The sequence below is a fragment of the Trachymyrmex cornetzi genome, unplaced genomic scaffold (assembly GCF_001594075.2).
Source record: "Trachymyrmex cornetzi isolate Tcor2-1 unplaced genomic scaffold, Tcor1.1 scaffold16, whole genome shotgun sequence".
Classification (NCBI taxonomy): Eukaryota; Metazoa; Arthropoda; class Insecta; order Hymenoptera; family Formicidae; genus Trachymyrmex; species Trachymyrmex cornetzi.
Window position 1 is genome coordinate 4,727,706 of NW_017296201.1, and position 19,948 is coordinate 4,747,653.

The 19,948-nt window shown below is 39.4% G+C and overlaps 1 protein-coding gene across 1 annotated transcript; it reads right to left on the reverse strand.

The window, feature by feature from the left end:
- Window positions 1-16,292: 16,292 nt before the first annotated feature.
- Window positions 16,293-19,948, reverse strand: LOC108758840 (uncharacterized). The gene is made up of 2 exons (XM_018504000.1): window positions 19,781-19,948; window positions 16,293-18,152 (listed from the first exon to the last, which is right to left on the reverse strand). Exons 1-2 carry the CDS (start codon window positions 19,817-19,819, stop codon window positions 16,407-16,409), a joined length of 1,785 nt encoding a protein of 594 aa, XP_018359502.1. The 5' UTR covers window positions 19,820-19,948; the 3' UTR covers window positions 16,293-16,406.

Consider the following 19,948-nt stretch of genomic DNA (forward strand, 5'->3'; position numbering starts at 1 on the left):
GTCTAAGGGTTAGTATTCATAGTCGTGATCCAATTTGAGATCCCATTTGAGCTAGGTTTGAATCAGTCATTTCATTTGTAAAACGCTCCTCAATTAACCACGATTTAATTAATCTGATTTAATTTTTAGTTCAAAATTAGCTCGCCTGAAATGAAGATCAATCGTGGATCAATCAATTTATGAATATGAGTGTGGATTCGACACCACATACAGTGTTAATATAATTCTCGTAATGAAGTTAATATAAACATAACATCATGGTATAAACCCATGATGTTAAATCCACTTCATGTTGGTGTCGTATAATTCTCACTCGTTATGCGTTTTATATAATTTTCAACGTGTTGATAAATTAACATTAACATCATGGATTTAAAATCCCTAGTGTTTATGTCAGCACTATCATGCTTATGATATGAATTTAATTCGTAAGTGATGTCTGGGAGCGAATTCGCTCTAGCAAAATTTCCAACTTGTGGGTATTTAAAAAAATTGATTATTATGCTTATTATGCTTAACACGCAGTTTTGAATGAATAATATGTTAAAGAAATGTTTTAGTTTTAAGATATTAAAATATTTTATTCTCATCTGTATTTTTTTTAAACTTTTTCAGTAAACGAAATACATAGACCGATAATCATAGTCGGATCTTATATTTAAGACCGTCTTAAGTATAGTCTTAAGATGTTATGAACCAATCAGAGAGCTGCATTAGCAACTTAAGACGGTCTTAAAATAAGAACCGATTATGAATATCGCTCATAGTGTTTTAAATACAAACACGTAGTGTCTTGTTTATTGAAAAAATTTAAAACTAGAATATCTTTAAGTGTTTAAAAAATGGAGACAAAAATAAAGCATTTTAATATCTTAAAATTAAACCTTCTCTTTTTTAGTGTTATGGGATAAAATACTTAAAACCCATGGTGTTAAATCCACATCAAGTTGGAGTTAATGTCAACTATATAATATATAGACATTTATTATGCAAACACCGCATGGTAATAAATTCTCACCTATATTTTTTAGAGTGTAAGATCATATTATTATATGCATTATAGGAACACGCACCGTGTATTAATTAATTTTATATTCTATTCTATTATATTATTATTTTATAAAATAGTATTTATTCCCAATGCATATGTATAGTTGCAAAAATCAAACAGATTTGATGATCTTAAAGATGAGAAAGATAACAGTGTACGATTGGCGCAACATTTTTTTGCGGACGTAACAACAGCGGGTCCCGGCGCGGAAAACATCCAATACCGTGATTGCTAGCGAACAACGCGAGTAAATGTAACATACGTGTACGCAGATACAGTCCATCGCCGCCGTCGATATCTGCGATAGGCGAAAACGGCGAGCCCCAGCAGCGGTGGGAAGAGGGTGGCGAGAGGCGACCCCCGGCCCCGGCCCTCTGTCTCGCTCCGACTTTGTGGCACCGAGAGTTGACAGATTGGAAACAGCCCGAGACTTTTATGGCAGCTGTTTCCCGTGCGACCATAAATCCTTTATCTCGATTGTTTATCGTATGGCGAGAGAGAGAATTTCTCATTTGCGTTAAAATTGTTCCCCGGGATCGTATACGCCGCTCGATGCGCGTTGTCTCCGCCGAGAGCACCCCCTTGTCGCCTCCTATATGCTTTCCTCCCTCTTTCCATCCACGAAAGTCCCATATACTAGATATCTTCAAGTAAGAGATTGGACACCGTTTAAACTTCTGATTGGTCCATATTTTTCAGGACCTGCTTAAGATAGAACGATATAGACGCATAAGATAGAATGAGATTCGTGAATATCTTATTTTATCTTATGTATAGTCTCTATCTCATTCTATTTTAAACAAGTCCTGAAAAATATGACGGAGCAAACATATGGTGTCCAATTTCTTACTTGAAGAGATCTCTGCCGTTCACCTTTCTACCGTTGTCCGTTTCACCAACTCCGCGTCGTCGTCGGTGAAAGCACGCGTGAATCCGGCTGAATGCGACCGCACTTGAATGCGCGTACTTATATTGGGGAAATGTTCAATTTTATGGATCATTTCGCGGAGTTTTGTACCGGCCGCGCTGGGATTGCCCGGATTCGACGGAAAAAAATTCCAACCTGACGACGCTGTGGAATCCCCCGACGAGCGGCGCGCTCCCGGCGCGGTCTTCGCTTTACGAAAACGAAGAACGAGAAACTCGGCATTCGGCGAAATTAAGAAACAGCTAGGTACCACGTTATTATTCCTCTGTTCTTCGCTTCTTCGCCCCTTCATTCTATCCTCTCGGGTTCGACGATGGAATTTAGTAGAAACGAGAATGACGAGCTTCGAAGTCCCGAGATAATGGCGCGTTCCATAACGGCGGGAATGCTTAAGGCGGATGGTGGTGGTTTGGGGGTGAAATTTCGCGCTCGGTGAATAAAATTAGTCGCCCGCGCGATTAAGAGCGGAATGGAGTTTTTCACGCGCGAGTATTCGCGATGGTGTAACGTTCTCAAATAATTTATTAATGGAACGTTGTTCTCGTCGATGTTCATATCGTTACTCTCGCTGTCCTGCAAGCGGAGCATAATAAATTGGTAAAAATATAAAAATATGTATGCACATGGATGCGCTCGCCGTTGCAAATCGGTCGTGCACAATACGCTCACGTCGCAATAAAAATACGAGCGCGCACACTCGCGGCTATACGAAAAACGTTGCAGTCACGTCGCGGTGGATTTTCAGTTTTACGTTTTGCGGAGGCCGGGGTGCTTGTACGCGAGCACGTCGGTGGAATAACATTTGGCCTTTTGCAGCCGTCGATTTTCATCAAGTGATCCAACTTTGTTGCGTGGTTCGCGCGTGTTTACGCTCATCCCCGCGTTACACCTGGTGCACGCGCGCGGCCGTCGTGTATTATCCAAATTGCATTATCGCTCTCTGTTTGCGCGGTTATAACGTCAGCCAATGTATTTGTCACGGAGCGCCTCGCCTCATACACGGTCGGTCAAATGGCTTAATTGCTTTGTCCACGCAATTACGAAATTGCTTACAATTTACAATCAGCCGGCCAGACCCGGCGCGCACGCTTCTCGCCGATCAATTTTATACGAACATTTCGCGCGCGCAGGTCGTCCTTTTTTGAACCTGTTTGCCTCTGTGCATAAATCAGCGCTGTCGTTCGTGCGATAAATGCATATTGATATAAAGCCGTTTCGGCGCGCGGCTCTCTATCGCAATTAGCTCTGATTGTTACCTTTGGCCGATTATTTCTGTTGGAAAAATTTCCAAAATTATCGACAATTTATTCCATCGTCCTTTTACACGCACGTGGTACTTTCGAATTGCGAGGCACCGATTATCTCGCGTTTGCGATTCATTCACGTTTGCAACACATCAAGCTCAGTCGACCGTCACGATCATTCTTGCGCATTTTTTTAATCCCCTAGCATCCCCCTACGCTCCAGTCCCGTATCGCTCGTATTTCACAAATATCGGATCGCGCGCGGGCCGTAAAGTATTCCCAAAATTCCCGGCGTTTAAACGGCCGCGCGCGCGAGCATTTTGCAAAATTTATTTTCGCGAGAATCGACGAGCGCGACGACGACGGCGACGGCGAAAACGGCAACAACGGGGCGCGATTTACCTGCTCGCAAGGCACGAGCGAACGATTCGCACGCGATTGGCGACGAAATGGCAGCGACGGGCCACGAGTAATCGATTTTTCGTGTCCGGTGGGACAAAATGGCAACTACTCCGTATAATCGTGAACGGCAGAATAATTTAATAATACCATAGAGCGTGCCAAATTTAGCCATGCTTACTCGCACAGTCGACTGCCGATGTACAAAACGCGAGACATTAATGGAATTGGAACGGATGATTGCCGCTCGTATATCTTTTGCTCCGCTGCTTCCTTTTTGATGATTTGTTCTAGCTTTCAGGACCGATCTTTTATTGGATATTCAACGGGCTGCGTACTGATTTGAACGACTTAAGAATATACACTATCTGAATTGAGCGGTAAGTGATAAGCAGAATGCGCAACATCGAGAAATATTTCTGATTGAAAATAGATGAATCAGTAGATTCTGATTGTATCGATTAAAATTCTGGTTACCTCTACTTATTGTTAGGTGACTTGGGACAGTGCAAGTAATTTGGGACAGCATGTATTTTTGTTAAATTTAATCATGATATCTATCCATGAGTCTCTAAAGGAAGTTTAAGTTTTAAATTTTCTTTAATGAATGGATGGATGTCACGATTAAATTTAACAAAAGTATATACTCTTTCAAGTTACCTGCACTGTCCCAAGTCACTTACATTTGCAATACTCTATTAAGACTGTACTCTTTTTGAAGTAAAACTTATCTACCAATAGTAACATGTACTAAATTACCTAAAGTTATCACTATCTCCGTGATAAAACGGAGGTACTGAAAATTTGGAAACAATAGGAGAAAGGAATATTTATTGTTAGTTCGCTTACTATCGTTGGTGCGAACGCGACCTCCAAGAAAAATAGAGACCAGCTGTGACGTAAACAAAACGGGAAACTCGAGGCATTGCTTCTATAATATCGCGATCTAGTTTTATAATGACCAAACGAAATGTATAATTATAAGTGGAAATTGGACCGATAAATGGTTCATAAATTATACAAAAACTGAAGCTATAGAAATAATATCACAAATTACATTGACCGTAAATTTAATTACAAGTTCGATAAATCGAATCGGTGCGCAGTTTTTTATAGAAGAGAATGTATTTGTAAATTTGCATATAAATATTATTAAGCATCATTAAAATCTGTTTCTGAAAATAAGGTTCTTTTTCTTATTCGAGATATATAAATCATAAATTTTGACTGAAAAGCAACGAATGCTACGAAGTGAAACGTGATACACGAAACATGTTGCATTTTAAGGTCGAATATTCCTTACATTTCTGATATAGTATATATTTTATAAAATTTATCTTAATTAATATAAAAATATTAATATGATCACTGAGTATTTGAGTTGACACTTTTGACACTCATCTGTGACATACTTATTTTCGTCAGCAAAAAGGTGCGGAATTGTGAATAACTAATTTGAAAACAATCATCAGCTGTTCTTAATGCATAAAATAGCACCATTCGTATTAATTCATTCACTTTCAAAGCTCTTTTTATAAAAATTGAAAATGCATTCGACAGTGTACTCTTGTCCTCGAATCGACCGATGTGAAAACTAAAATTCAAAATTCCTCGGTGAGAATAAATGCGCGCAGTGTTAAAATAAACAGGTGCGGGGAGAAGTTGGCGAGGGACGAGCGCATATTTTTATACGCCCGGGGAAAATACCGGGGTGCGAACAGCGAACCATTTTCTGGCCATTTTTCTGAGGTATCCGGCGTGGCGGACCGTGCTGTATTTGTTTTCCGCACGTAACGAGTTTCGTATATAGACGAGGTCGTTATTTGCACGCGCGATTCGTTACATACTAATTTTGATGTCGAACGTGTGAACTATACAAAACGACAGGTTTTATACAATGAACTTTATTGAAATAAAACTAAAGTTTTACAGTAGTCAAGTGGTTGACAGAAACTATCAGAACCCCGATAAATTCGGATTACTGCTACTGCAAGAACTTAAAATGTCTAAAAGTAGAAGAAATTTGGTATCTAATTCAAATCAATTTGATATCTAATTCTGTAATCTAATAATAAGTCAGTCCTTTTCAGAATGTATCAGGTGTATTATCTGTGCAAAAAGTGACTAAAATTGGATAATTTCCGGAAAAAAAATAAATCTATATATAAGAAACTGACTGCATATTCAGTCCCCCCAAAAAACTTTTTTTTTAGCTAAACGGAATAAGCGCAGGAATTTTTTTTGCGGATATAGGTAGCGCATAAATAGCGCATTATTCCATAATTTTTTCATTAAGGTTTGGTTAAGTGGGGGGGCCAGCTAGGCAGACGTGACTTAGGGGTGAATATGACTGTCCTCCAAGAGAGAAATTCCTTACGTATTGCAGCGCAAAAACCAAAAATGCCTGGAAATAGTAGCGCATAAATAGCGCATTATTCCATAATTTTTTCATTAAGGTTTGGTTAAGTGGGGGGGCCAGCTAGGCGGACGTGACTTAGGGGTGAATATGACTGTCCTCCAAGAGAGAAATTCCTTACGTGTTGCAGCGCAAAAACCAAAAATGCCTGGAAATAGTAGCGCATAAATCCTGTGTATTTAATTTTCCAAATCGGTTGTTTTTAACGTGTGTAGTGCTGATTGCCTACTCAGCCCCCGTACAAAAAAATTTTTTTTTTAACTAATCGGAATGAGCGCAATAATTTTTGTTTGCGGATATAGGTAGCGCATAAATAGCGCATTATTCCATAATATTTTCATTAAGATTTGGTTAAGTGGGGGAGGGGGCAGCTAGGCACCCCTGTCTTACCGTTCATAGAACTTTCTCCTAATTCCTCCACTCCTGTTCTCACTTTCAAAAACCTCACGATACCAATTTTCACCGAAATCGGAAAACATTTACGATTTCGGTAACGTTTCCGTCCGCCATATTGGTTCAACCATTTTGAAATTCGAAATTTTTATCAGGATTTCGGAACGAGCGTCTCCAAAAACCCCCGGATACGAAGCCACGTCGAAATCGGAGTACTCCAACATCCCTTTGAAAAGAGGCTTCAAAAAAGCGTGACACGCCAATTTTAATATAGGATTGGCAAAATCTACATCTATAATACATATTGTTGGGAAAAGCAATGTCACTAATTCGATCTGGATTTCATGTGTATAATCTGATAATTTCTAGGAAAGAACTTTGCGATTCAATATTACTTCGCGGATGTTTGATGTACGGCGAAATTGATAGCCAATCGAGCGAATGAACGGGAAGACTCGCCTAAGTTCGAAAGATTCACATCCCCCAGTCAGGCAAAATGCTAATCGTAAACACAGGGAGAAGAACGAGGAATCGCGGAGGGGTGATACCACGCGCCTCCGATGAAATCGAACGAGCAAGGTCTCCTATTCGGGAAAGCGTCAGCTCGCCTGTCTCGCACGATTTCATCCGCGCCGAAATAACCGCGTAGCTGTGGCGTCGTCTACAAATCGAACGATACGGGCATCTTGGAATTCCTAAACGTGAGCCAATAAAAACTTTTCCAATTGACTTCCCCCGGGCTTAATTCACTGGAACCAATCGTAAGTAGTGAGGCGGGTTGTATGGCGAGCAGAAGGTTACTCGACGACGACGACGACGACGACGACGACGGTGGCGGCAGTCGATGACTAAGAGAAGGAAAAGGAAAAATGAAAGCAGAAAGAGAAAAAGGGGTAGCATGACTGCCGACACGCCGTCTCAGAAGGGCGAGCGAGGGTTGCTCGCGAGGGCTGTGATCCAAAGTTCGCATTCGTCTGCGATCGCGGAACTTCGATTTCAATTTAGATCGCTTGCGGGATCTGCGCGACCTGATTCGGCTTCTTTCAACAGCTCTTTCCATTTCGAGGCCCGGTTTTATTAGCCTCGTTCAATGGAACGCTTTGTATACAGCGGTGCGGCTTATACGAGTCAGTCTCAGTCGGAATTGCGAGGTCGGTCACGAGGAATATGGATGAGATTTGGAGAACACGGTATGTCCCGATTCCTGAATGAACGATAGGTGTACAGTAAACGTCAGTCAAAAGATCAAGAATAACGTTGATTTATTTGTAGTATGACGTTTATCGAAAAAATATTCTTTTTTTCGATTCATCAGCGCGTGAAAAAATATTTTGCTTTAAAGATCTATTAATGTTATTGTATAATGTCAATTCTGAACCACAATACTCAATACAACTAAGAGTACACGGTTCGGAAATAAAAGAATAAGTCATTAAAGTACAAACCGACAATGTAAAAGGCGAGAGCGATAAAGAAGAAGAACGCTTTGGAAAAATACGGCTACCAGGATACGATTTATCGGCGGGGCCCAAGAAGGAAAAAAAGTCTTTGTAGAATAGATAGTGACGAGGGTTCGTTGTCGTGGCAGAGAGCAGATTGGGAAGAGAAAGGAAGGTGAGAGAGAAAGAGAGAGCGGTGGCAGAGGGGAATCGGATATCGGCGTAGTTCCGTAAAGTTTCGATAAGTCGGTCCCGAAGCGTTTACTTCCTAGTGAGCACGACTGCGGAGCATAGGATGGAAGACTGAAGGAAGTCTAGACTTTGGAAGATCAAAAGGCATCGTCAGCCTGGAAATAACGCGGCCCTGGTGTCTGACTTCGCAGTCGTTAAGTTTCCGGAGAATCCTCTCCTCTCCGCCCTTCGCCTCTTTCTTCCTATCAAGTTTTATCTTCTTTCGTGCTACTCTGTTCCAACCTGATGTGATCGTCTCCCTTCTTGTGCGTAACTAGTTCTACAAATCAAATGATCGTTGTGTTCAACCCTTTGAATACTGTAGATGAATATATGTGTAAAACATTCGTTTTGGTTACAGATACGTATTTGTTGTATTCTACAACATACATATATCGTTCCTTTACTTTAAAAGTGATACAATTTAAAAAGTTAAGTTTTTCAGAAAATTATTGATTAATAAGGTAATATCGATAAAAAGAATATATTCTCAGAAACTAAGGATTGATTGCATCAACGTTACTTTAATTTTAAGCGAGGCTTAAAACTCTCTTCCTGTCTCTCTATCAGCTTTAAAAAGAAATAGATTTTTAAGCTTCGTTTAAAGTCAAAATTGGTGCAATCGGGTCTAAATGTCATTTTTTTTAATTTTCGTTTTTTTAAAAACTCTTTCTGTTGTAATTTTGATTATATCCTGCAAAATTATAACAAATTTAAAATAATTCTCAAAAGTAACATAACTTGAAATATTACCAACAATTTATATTTATACTCCATTAATTAAAATAATTAAATTCAAAATGAAGCAATTTCTTTTTCAAACTTTGATCGCCAAAACCGTCTTAACTTTAATAGGCTTTCTTCTATAAGCCATTACCTAAGTTGTAAGTCTTAAGCTATAAGAAATTGACCAATCAGAGTCGATTATTCCTCCCACATTTGACTGTGATTGGTCAATTTCTTGAAGACTTAAAGTTTAGGTAATGGCTTATTGTAGAGAACCTATAAATATTCTTTGTAAAAGACTTTTCTTTTTACAAAAACGACACAATTCAAAATGTATCACTCTTGTAGAAGGTATTATGACCTCTTTACAAATCTTGAAAAAATAACACAATTAAATGTTATTTAACAGACAAACTGTGAAGTTAAGTTAGTTTACTTTCGATGATTGCTGGAGTCATCCTTACCTAACTTATTCATGGTAATAACACAAAAATTACATTTTTTTTAGTTGTGTCACTTTTGAAGTAACAGAACGATACATGCACTTTTTTTCTAATTCTCTAATTTATCTATGAAAAAAATAACATTTTAATGGAAATAATACCGTAATGAGAAAAACAATATTTTCATAAGTCTTACTTCAGCTGTTGCGGAAACGTTTAGTATTTTAAGTGGAACACAAAAAAGAATTCCGACTACAACGTTTGCTATTGTCAGTTAAATCTGGTCACACAGAATACTCGACGCGTCGTGCCGTTTTGAACTCAAAGAGTCAAATCAAACACGTTTGATCCTTTGACATTCGACCGAGCGTCACTCGATACAGCAACAGTAATATCAATCTTATTGTTTAAAAAATTACTGTAATTGCTAATTCTCTAATTGAAGCAAAACATTTTTTTTCTTTAATTAAAACAAAGAACAAACCTCATCCATTGATTTAGCGCAATAATTTCGGACGATCATTTCGCACAGCTAGCGATATCTTTGAAACGCAATTCTTCGAAGAAGAGAAACGAGCGTGCGCATAGTATGAATGAACCGGTACGCCCTTCCATTTTTATTCCGTTTCTTGTAGGAAATTTTCCATGAGATCAAAGCACGCGACGGAAACTTTGATGCGATTATACGTCCGCGTGTAAGAACCAATTGCATCTTTTTCTTGCGAGGTGAAATGGAGGTGGTGAAGCTACATTCTCGCTCGACTGTCCGAAGAGGAGAAGAAAACGCCTGTGCGCATTCTCGAGCCGCGCGCGCTCGTATTAGGATTCTATTAACCTATTTTTCCCGTCTATCGCGCGCGCGGGTCGAACCACAAAAGGGAACGATAATGACATTTCTTTTTATCCCGGACGCGGCCGAGCCGCGGGAAAATAGCTTTGTTTCGCCGCGGGCGAGCCCGAGCAACAGCGCAGATTGCATTCCCCGCGGAGGAAGGAAGCACGAGGGCAGAAGTGCCGATTGTTTCTTTACGACGATGTTGAGTAATCGCGAAGAAAACTTTTGCCTTGCACAACTTCTTTCCTTCGCCACCGTGCGCGCTTCGAGAAACTCCCGAGTACGGATACGAATACGTACGAGTGAAATTTCATCGCAGATCTGACGATTGTCCCGATTCCGGCTGTGCGCCGCGCCGCGTCATAAGTACACCTCGACAATCATCCTGTTCCTTGTGCAATATTTCATCAACAACGCAAGTACGTTCTTTACAGCTGTAGAAATTCTTTTATTACGTACAAACCGTTATGTTCAAAGGATATTCATTACCCCAGTTTTATTGCTGCATTTCACAGTGTCTTTTATGCTTTACATGCTTTGCACAGTTTTGATTTGCAATTTTAATAGATTGGAAATATAATTGCTCGATTTGTACGCTTTATCGTGTTTGCTATTTTTTTTTTTTTTTTTTTTAATCAAGCATTAAGCGATCGGTTGTGCTTTCAATGCGCGTATATGTCTGCCTAATATCATAGATTTCATTACGCAAATGATATTACACTCGTATAAATGTGTACGACATTTATTAATATCAATTGCCTCGAATGGCTGAAGTTATTATCGTGTCGATTTAATATTGAAACAGCGATGTTATACTCGCACAGATGTCCGCGGAATCGCGTAAATCGCAGAAATTATCGCATTTATATGCATCGGTATCAAGCAATTCCGTAGAGAATGCATAACTGATCGTACAATTACCATCCGGTGGATACACCCTACTGTAATATTTGACTCTTGCAATTTAATCAAGCACCAGCAGCATCGTAAAATCTCCATCTTCAATTTGGGAAATTAAGGGAAGTGGAAGTAATCCGCATTCTTATTTATTCATGATCAATATATTTAGCTATTTTTAGCTTGGTCTTTACGTTGAATCTATAAAGGGACAAGACGGTGTATTCCAATAGAGTCGAGAAGTCGGAGTTCCGGAATGGAAGAAGACAGGAGCAAAAAGAAGGAGGAAAATGGCTTTCAATATCCCGTAAAAGGAATCGCAAAAATTCGGATATTAGCTCGCTTCATGTCGATGATAATCATATGTGAGGAGTCGTCGGTCTACAAGGGCTCTGCGAGAGCGGCAAGGGCAACCGTCACGTGGGAGGGAGAGAGCTGGAAAGGACGACGAGCGAGACGGCGCGGCGCGGCGCTTGCCTTTGAGGTCCTGCCAAAGAACATTCCATACGAAAATAAAACAAATAAATCGCGTGCTTCAGACGTTTACGTAATGGGAAACGAAATAGGATGTTGATGCGACGACTTGTTTCTCGCGCCGCGCCCCGACTTCCGCTTTCACTGTTGCAAATGTACGGCGGCATCAGCACTTTCGCCGCCTGCGATTCGTTCACCAGGTTCACCTGCGTGTGCGAGAACGCACACACATTGCGTTAGACAAGGCGCGAGCCTCAAATGCGATACGCGTCTCGCGTTGGTCCGCCTTGCTGGTAGGAAAAACCAGGTGTGCCACAAGGAAAAATATCCAATCTACTCCTGTCGGTCAAAGGGAAAGTATCCCGAGCAAAAAGATCGGCAGAATGACGTGAACGCGGTAAACGTCGAAGTAGACGAGTCAAGAGCGCGAAGGAGAGAAGAATTTCACGTCGAACTTACGCTAAAAACGTCTCTTAGTCACCTTCTTCGGCCGCCTCGTAGTTTCAGTTTGTTGCACGTAATTTGTTACATACCCTGATGTATTCCAGTATGCTCGAGTAAACGCTCATCGAGACAAGTAATTGATAAATTATCATTATTATTATTATTAATTGATCGCGATACAATGATGAATTATCATTCTGGGGATGGTTAATATTGTTACATAGACAAATACAGTTTCACATAAATTAAAAGTAATGCTGATTAAATTTTTTATTTCTTTAATCATTATTTTATAATAATTTAAATTTTAACTCAGAAATAATCACATGAGATATTTTTACATCCTAACGGCAAAAAAATTCAAATTGTAATTAAATATTGTTTTATATAGATATTATTTAATATATTTTCTTTCATTTTTAATAAGTATTCTTTATACGAACCTTTAAATATACTATTCCTTCGAAAACTGACAAAAAAGCGTTATATTATTTAAAATCTTTATTTCTTTTAGAAATATTGTCATAATATGAGATTAATGCATTTATTCTGTTTAATATTTATTTAGCTTCTATTTATTGTTTTCAGAAAATTATAATTAAATTCATATTCATAATGTTCTCAAATACTAATAAATCGGAAAATAATTAATAATAATAATATACAACATGATGTTATTAACAATAATTTTAATTGGAGTGTAAAAATGATAATTTACGTGAAAAACATAAAATAACTCTACTCCGGGGTTAATATTAATCTCTCCGCCTCATTATAGTTTTATTCACCGTGCGAATATTCTTATGAATATTCACCTCCGGTATTCTCACTACGTCGTACATTAATGACAAACGCGTTCGATAAAAAAGCTCTAAGCACTCTCTAGCGCACATCGGAGGTGCATTTAGGTAACTTTTTCTCGTTGTTCTACCCGAAGCACCTGCGTGCACAGATCGTTACGAAATTGCACGCTGTGCTCATGCAGGTTTAAAAGCTCACCCGTCGCGCGCGTTTGCGGCCCGGTCTTGTTTCTTGATACCCGCAGATGCTTTTCGGTGGATTTACAGCCGACAGTACGTACGTAGGCAAGTGCTCCGGTGCCACGGCGGGTAAGACTTTGCCCGGATGGGAGTTTACGGAGGAGAGGAGTCAGGGAGGGAAAAGGAAGAGAGAGAGAGAGAGAAGGGTCCTCCTGGAGGCAGCGATAAAACCAGCACCACGGAGGCGCGTCGGCCGGGATGTTTTTAAAACTTACTCCTCCATCCGCACCGACACACCCACACTATTAAGGAGTGCATACCGGGGATCCTCTCTTTCTCCACAATTTCTCCTTCGCTCTCCTTCGTTCTTTCCTTGCTCTCTCGCGGTGTCTTCTTTTTCCTCTCTGGCGAACGGCCTGCAAAGTCTGCTGTGTACTACGTCTTTTGGTCTCACCCTGACAAGAATACACGTCACGCTCGAACAACTCACTCTCTGCACTCTTCCTATATCTCTCCTACCGCCTTACTTTCTTCCTACCATTTGCGCCACGTTTCTTTTTCGTTCTCATTTAAGCCAACCAGACGAGAGCCTGGATTCGCCACGCCTGGAGCCTCTCGCGATTTCGTATCGTAGGGAGGTGATCCGCGAGCGGAACCCCGAAGTCGTTCGCGCAGATTTAAATATCTGAAAACGGCAGGGAAAACGCCCTTTTCGCCACACGTTTAGTAAACCCTGTTTCCCTTTTCTTTTCCCCCGCGTCGGTCTCTCACACGCTAGAGCGTCAATCTCCTATCAGACGGGTCCCGGCCTCCATCGTCTTACTGTTAAAAGCCGGGCTTCTTTTCTCTCCTACTCCCAATCTCGTCTCCGCTTCCTCCACTTTTTGCCGTCTGAAAGCCCGATAGACTTACAGCGCTGGGCTGTGCGCTTATCTCCGAATTGCGTGCGAGTATACATGCGAGGGAGCTTACCGGTATAGAACAGGTTGAATTTAGACGAAGTTTGAAAGGAGACTATTAGTTTGACGTTTTGCAGTATTGCATTTCTCATAAAATCTTTTACATTGCTCCATTGGATAATTTTATATGAAAATTTTTATAAACCCGTGACTCTGCTTAATATATAATAGCGATTCTTCATAAACTGCAGTGGTCAAATAGAAATATTTACATTGAGAACAATTTTTGACTGAAAATGGACGAAAATTTTAACTACAAAATTTTGATTTGTTCGTTTTCAACTAGAATTCCAATTAATGCAACCAGACTCTTTTTTTCATAGTGGTAGTTTGTGTAGTATACATAAATGTTACAAGAAATTTTCAATTATGAAAATATAATGACCACGTTTAGCAAAATGTTATTATTTTTCTACTTTTGGAAGGTTTCTTTTCTGAGATAAGATTATATTCCTCTGAATGTAAAAATATAATCCAATTAGCTTGAAGAAAAACTTTCAGCAATAAATATTCTACTAAATACGTGACACAATGTGTATCACAAATATTAATCAGCGTGTCACGAATTAGCACAATTAAATCAAGACAAATATTTTGTGAAATATTTGTCGAGCGCCACCCTTTCAATCTGAAATACCCAAAAACGCGTTTCGTCGGTGAAGTACCTCTTAACTAAAATTTGATCGGTATTTACCTGAGTTATAGTGGCAACGCGGCGTAGCTCAACTTTCGCGAATCCCTTTAAGCTACGTACACACAGTTAATAGATCAGACCGCGCGATAATCGGATCCGCCGTTGGTGCGGCAATAACACCGTTCTCCCCAATCCGGGGGGAGCTCTCATTTTTCGGCTGGCGTCTTTAATTAAGATCTTCCGTGGAAATTTCCCTGGCGTATTCGGCGGGGGACTCATCGAAAGCGCCCGCAATTCCTCGATAAACCGCGTTGAAAGGAAACTCGTTAAAACCAATCTGCCAGGGATCGACTCGATCGTTTTGCACCATTCGTCTGCAGCAAGCGGGAAAAGGAACGAAGGGTGAAGCCCAAAATCGGGTGGAGGGATCGCTAAAGAATAAAGCAAGAGAAAAAGACGGTGCGAAGGGCGCTTAGAAAAAATCTCTAAAAAGCGACGAGGTTTCGATGTCGCTTTTTAGATACCGTGCTTCAGACGGCGAATTTTATTTCTGATTACATCAGCGCTATTGATCAAGGAAGGAGGAGGCGGCGATCTAATTAAAAACTTTCAGAAGCCTGTTCAATCGATCCTCGCTTGCAACTAACGTGTTTCTCGGCATAGGCGAACAGATGAATTAAAATTAAGAACGCAGGGAGAAATTGGATAGGGCTTGTCCATCTTTCTTGATCTCTATTGAAATGCTAATGGAGAGAAAAGAGCAAATAGACGCAAAGAGGGGACAAGTAGTTATGAAGGAAAAGACAACAGAAAGAGTAAGCAAGAAAGAGAAAGAGAGAGACAGAAAACGAAAACGAAAGCGAGTTGATGGAAGCAACTATCAGACGTAGAAAGTGAACGTGGCAGGTCGGCTGGGATGGGAGGGTAGATAATTAGACAAGAAACACAGACCTGCTCCAGCATCTACCCTCACTTCTCCTCGCAACCTGGCACTACTTGCTTCATCCGATCTCCTTCCCCGCGTTCGAGCCCGTATCCCTTTTAATTAAATATAAGCGTCGGCCTATCCCTGTTTCTCAAACCGAGCCGTCCGCCTACTACCCCTCATATACATCCTTTAGTAGTGTTCTCGTGGGTTCCAACATACCTGTCTTTATGCGATGGCGGCACACGTGAGCTTCTAAATAATAATAATATTCTGCCATTTTGATATACGTTATGTAACCATTTTTAATGTAAAATGATACTTTTCCAAAATTTCCAATAAACTAATTATTAAATTCTTTTAATGTATATTTTGCCTTTTTTCCATTTTTATATGACTGCGTATTTAAATATGCTTCTATTGTAAGTCGATATTCGATAAGAAAATTAAATTAGGTTGAAGTAAAAAAAATTTTTATTTTTATTAATTTTTATGTATTTATATATATATATATATATATACATGAAAAATTGTAAACGCATGATGTTTTAATAACTGCATATAAGTAAAGCGTGCAAATCTCTCTACAATTATATAATTAACTTTTGTTGATATACACGATTGGGTCATTTGTGTCATGTGCATTTTTCTTTGAAATGCTAAAAGTACCTGACGAATAATGGTCTCTATTTTTTCCTTTTTTTTAATACACAATTTTACTTAACTTTCTGAAAATGTTAAAGTATATATGCAAGAATCGCTTAATAGTTTTTGTATTTTTAGAAAAGTGATGAAAATTAACTTAGACACAAACGATCCATCGTGTAAAGAAAGATCATTGTGTGTACCATAAATATATATGTCTATAATTATCTTAATTATATGTATGTATTCCATTTCTGTCGGTATTGATCTTTCTATTCATCTATTAATCTTCTTTTCTAAGTTGTTGATTACTATTAACGATGAATGTCTTCGAAGTAGTTACTTATAATATTGTAGAACGATTTAAAGTTTCACTTCGAATTACCGGCGGCTTGGTAGTAATTACCTTGAAAGCATCGTGCGAAACCTTGAATTCTCGATTAACATCGCCACTTCCCGGCCTTTCTAAGCCGAACAATTGTCCGTTCTCCTGTTTTGTTATCAAACTCGACTCCATAAAATTGTCATTTGCTTTCTCAACAAACGTGTCATTAAGATCAATTTGTTTTGCGGAATTGACAGCAAAGCCATTACTAAAACCAGATTCCTGAGTAGCATTTATCAAATAATTGTTCAAACTTTGTAACGATACCGATGAATTTATTCTTGAAATATTTTTACTGTTAACAAAGTATGGTTTGATACGTACTCTTCGCCGTTGTCTGTCAATATCAAAATTAAAACCCGTTTGCGACTGGCTACGCGATATTTTAGCTTGATTCATATCTGGAAATGTCATGTAATAATCATTATTTTGTTTAATATGTTCGTTATCATATCTGTTTCTATATCGCTGATACTTCCCAGTTTTATCTTCATTCTCTGCATAAAAAGGCAACAATAACGCGTCGTTAAGATCAAAATTAGCACTTTTATGATTTACATCGCGATTATTCCAAGAAAATCCAGCGGCTTCCATATTATCCATCGAGGGAGATAGTCGATGCCCATCTATGTTATCCGTCGATGACTCGAGAAAATTTTCGATTGATTGCCTGTGTGTGTTTAAGGAATCAAAAACTCTGCGAAATATTCGTTGATAAGTTTGCCTCTCGTCCTTAGACATCGTATTATTTGAGTGTGTCTCTTGATCCTCCACGAACTGTGGCGATATTAGTTGATCTGAAGGAAGAGAAATTGCAGAAAGCGCAGTAGTCGTCGGATAATTCGCTGGCACCACGTGAACCAAATGCTTCTGACCTTTTTGATCGGTTCCTAGGATCAATCTCGGTGCCAATTGATTCACTTCTTCCGCTAGTTTTTCCACGGGTCTCGGTCGAGGTCGATGTCGGGGTCTCATATTTTCGAGTTCGTGCTTCCGCTCGGATGATTCCTCTTTTTCGATCTTCTCAATGTTCAAAGGCTCCTGAACGGTAGCGTGGTTATTCTCTTGTGGTACCCAGTCCTGATTGATGCTCGAGTCTCGTTCTGTCAACCGCCAGGAATTCATCGATCGATGATGGTGCTCGGAAAAACTGTTTTCAAGACCAGGCGAGGAATTTTTCGGGTCACTGTCATACTGCGTTCTAATCGTCGAGATTGACGTAGGTTCCTCCTGTGGTGTCACGTAAATGTAGTAATTCGGACTGGCGTGGAAATGATTGCTCGTTTGCGGCATTATCGTCAACTGGAGATCATGTCGCGTCGGGATGGAATTTGGCGGTTGCTTGATCCTCTGCAGAATCCACGTGAATACGGGATTCCTCTGAACTGCGCATGGCTCGCAGTCGACGCATCCGTCCTGACATAGTATCCAGTGGCCATTTAGCAAATGATAAACGTTTCCACGCGATAGAATGACATTCTCGTCGTCGTCCAAGGAAGCGGCGACCGGCCCGCCGTAGTAGGAAGCATCCAACGGACGCTTGTGGGGTGCATTGGTATCCAATGGCGACGGGCTGACCGATTTGAGGATAATCTCGCGTAGCATGTATTCCCAGGGTGGCACGAGATGCCACGAAAGTGGCGGTATCACGGGATTGTACCGCTGTCTGAATGGAATGCCGCGACCCAGAGTAAACAGAAGAAACTGGAAGGAGATTCAAATTATGACACCATAGATGTTTACAAGGCAAATAATGAACATTTATAGCATATGCTACATCGATATTCGTTCAAGCTAAATCATAACATTTTCCCTCGGGGCTATGAAATTATTCAATTAACAGAACTAATCCAATTTTCGGTCAAAGCGGATTTTAGTATTTAATAATACTAAATACAAACTTTTGCAAACATATTATACAGTTTGTCGGACTTGAAAAGCAAATGCAAACTGAAACTGAAAATAGTCCCAAATTATGTTGATCGTCCATTAAATAATGATGGTATAAGCATTTTAACAACCTGTAAATGATTTATTACAAAATTGCAAAAGATATTACCTTAGCCAAGGTTTAATTATTACGATAAATATTTTCACACGTATTGGTATGACGTCCGTCCAAGAAAGTCGGAAGTTCCAGGTTTAAAGGTTTAAACCCTATAGCTGAAGTAATATTTTTTGCAATAACAAGTTAAGATGCTTATTTGCATATTCGCGCCGAGACGAATTATTGTCACTACGGTGAATTGCGTGCTTGAGTAGACTCTTGTGATTGTTCTCTTTACCAATATTAAATATATGTTTGTCATTTTCTTACTTAAAAAAAAAGCAGCCCTTATTTGTTCTCTCGCCTTCCGATTCACTCCCGCTCCTAATAACCCATCCCCGCTGTCCATGCGGGGCTGAGCAGTCGATTGTCGTCCGTCGCATTGAAGAAATATTGAGAATAATTAGTCGAGGTCTAGAAGAGTCATAAAGAGCAGCACACTCACTCGTACCTGGCGCCCAACTTAAGTTAAGAGAGATTTCGCGGTAATTCAATGAATAGCTACCGACTTCGAGTATCAGAGTAAAATCATTGGCTGTCGACTTGTGATAACAGAAAAGCGACGAAATTGTGCCGTCGATCGAGACTATGGTCACAGATTTGACTATTTAATGAACAATCAATCTAATGTGGGATATTAATTTCAGCTTCAATTTGCGATTACATTTCAAATTCGACAAACTGTATCGGTGCACAGCTTATAAAACTAAAATAATACCCTTGTAAAAATTTGCACTTAGTATTATTAAGTACTAAGATTTGGTTCGATCAAAAATAGAATTATTTTCATTGATTGATTTATTCTTATCAGACTAATTTCAATTTATATTTGTCTATAAAATTATTATTTAATTCATTTTAAATGCGTGCATGTCTTGAAGTGTCTTTTGTATCGAAATGATCGTGGATTACAATTGAATCGAATTCTGGAAATGAGTCTCTCTCTTACGCCGAATATATCTATAGGATATTGCAATTTATTAATTTATGCAATTTATTAATCCGTTTCTATCAATATAGATTAATTTTAATCTCAGTTTAATTTACTCTTTATCCTTTTTTAATTCATAAAACTAGAAAAAAGATAAAAAATAAACTACATTAAGTAAAGTTAATCTACATTGAAACGGACAATAGACACTAGTTACACAGAGGATGAAAGTCGAAATTAAATCTGCCGCGACAGGCAAACGATAGAGAGACGTCAATATTTGAGAAGGATGTAACAGATTAATAACGTTGGATGTAAAACGATGTCTTAAAATTGGATCGTGTTCACACTCACCGTCACCACAGCGTACCTTTCCTTAGATGTATACATCATTTCAGAGCTGCGATCGTCTTCGCACTGGCGAAATGGTCGGAGAAATCGCGGAAGAAGACAGAAAGGAACTGTCACTCACCTGACAGATGAGCAAATCATAAGGATGACGTTACCGTTGTGTTATTGAAT

Coding starts and splice junctions, on each gene's coding strand:
- LOC108758840 (XM_018504000.1), bottom strand. CDS start 19,819: ATGATGTATACATCTAAGGAAAGGTACGCTGTGGTGACG. Junction 18,153..19,780: donor AAAGGTACGCTGTGGTGACG/GTGAGTGTGAAC, acceptor ATCTCCTTCCAG/TTTCTTCTGTTTACTCTGGG.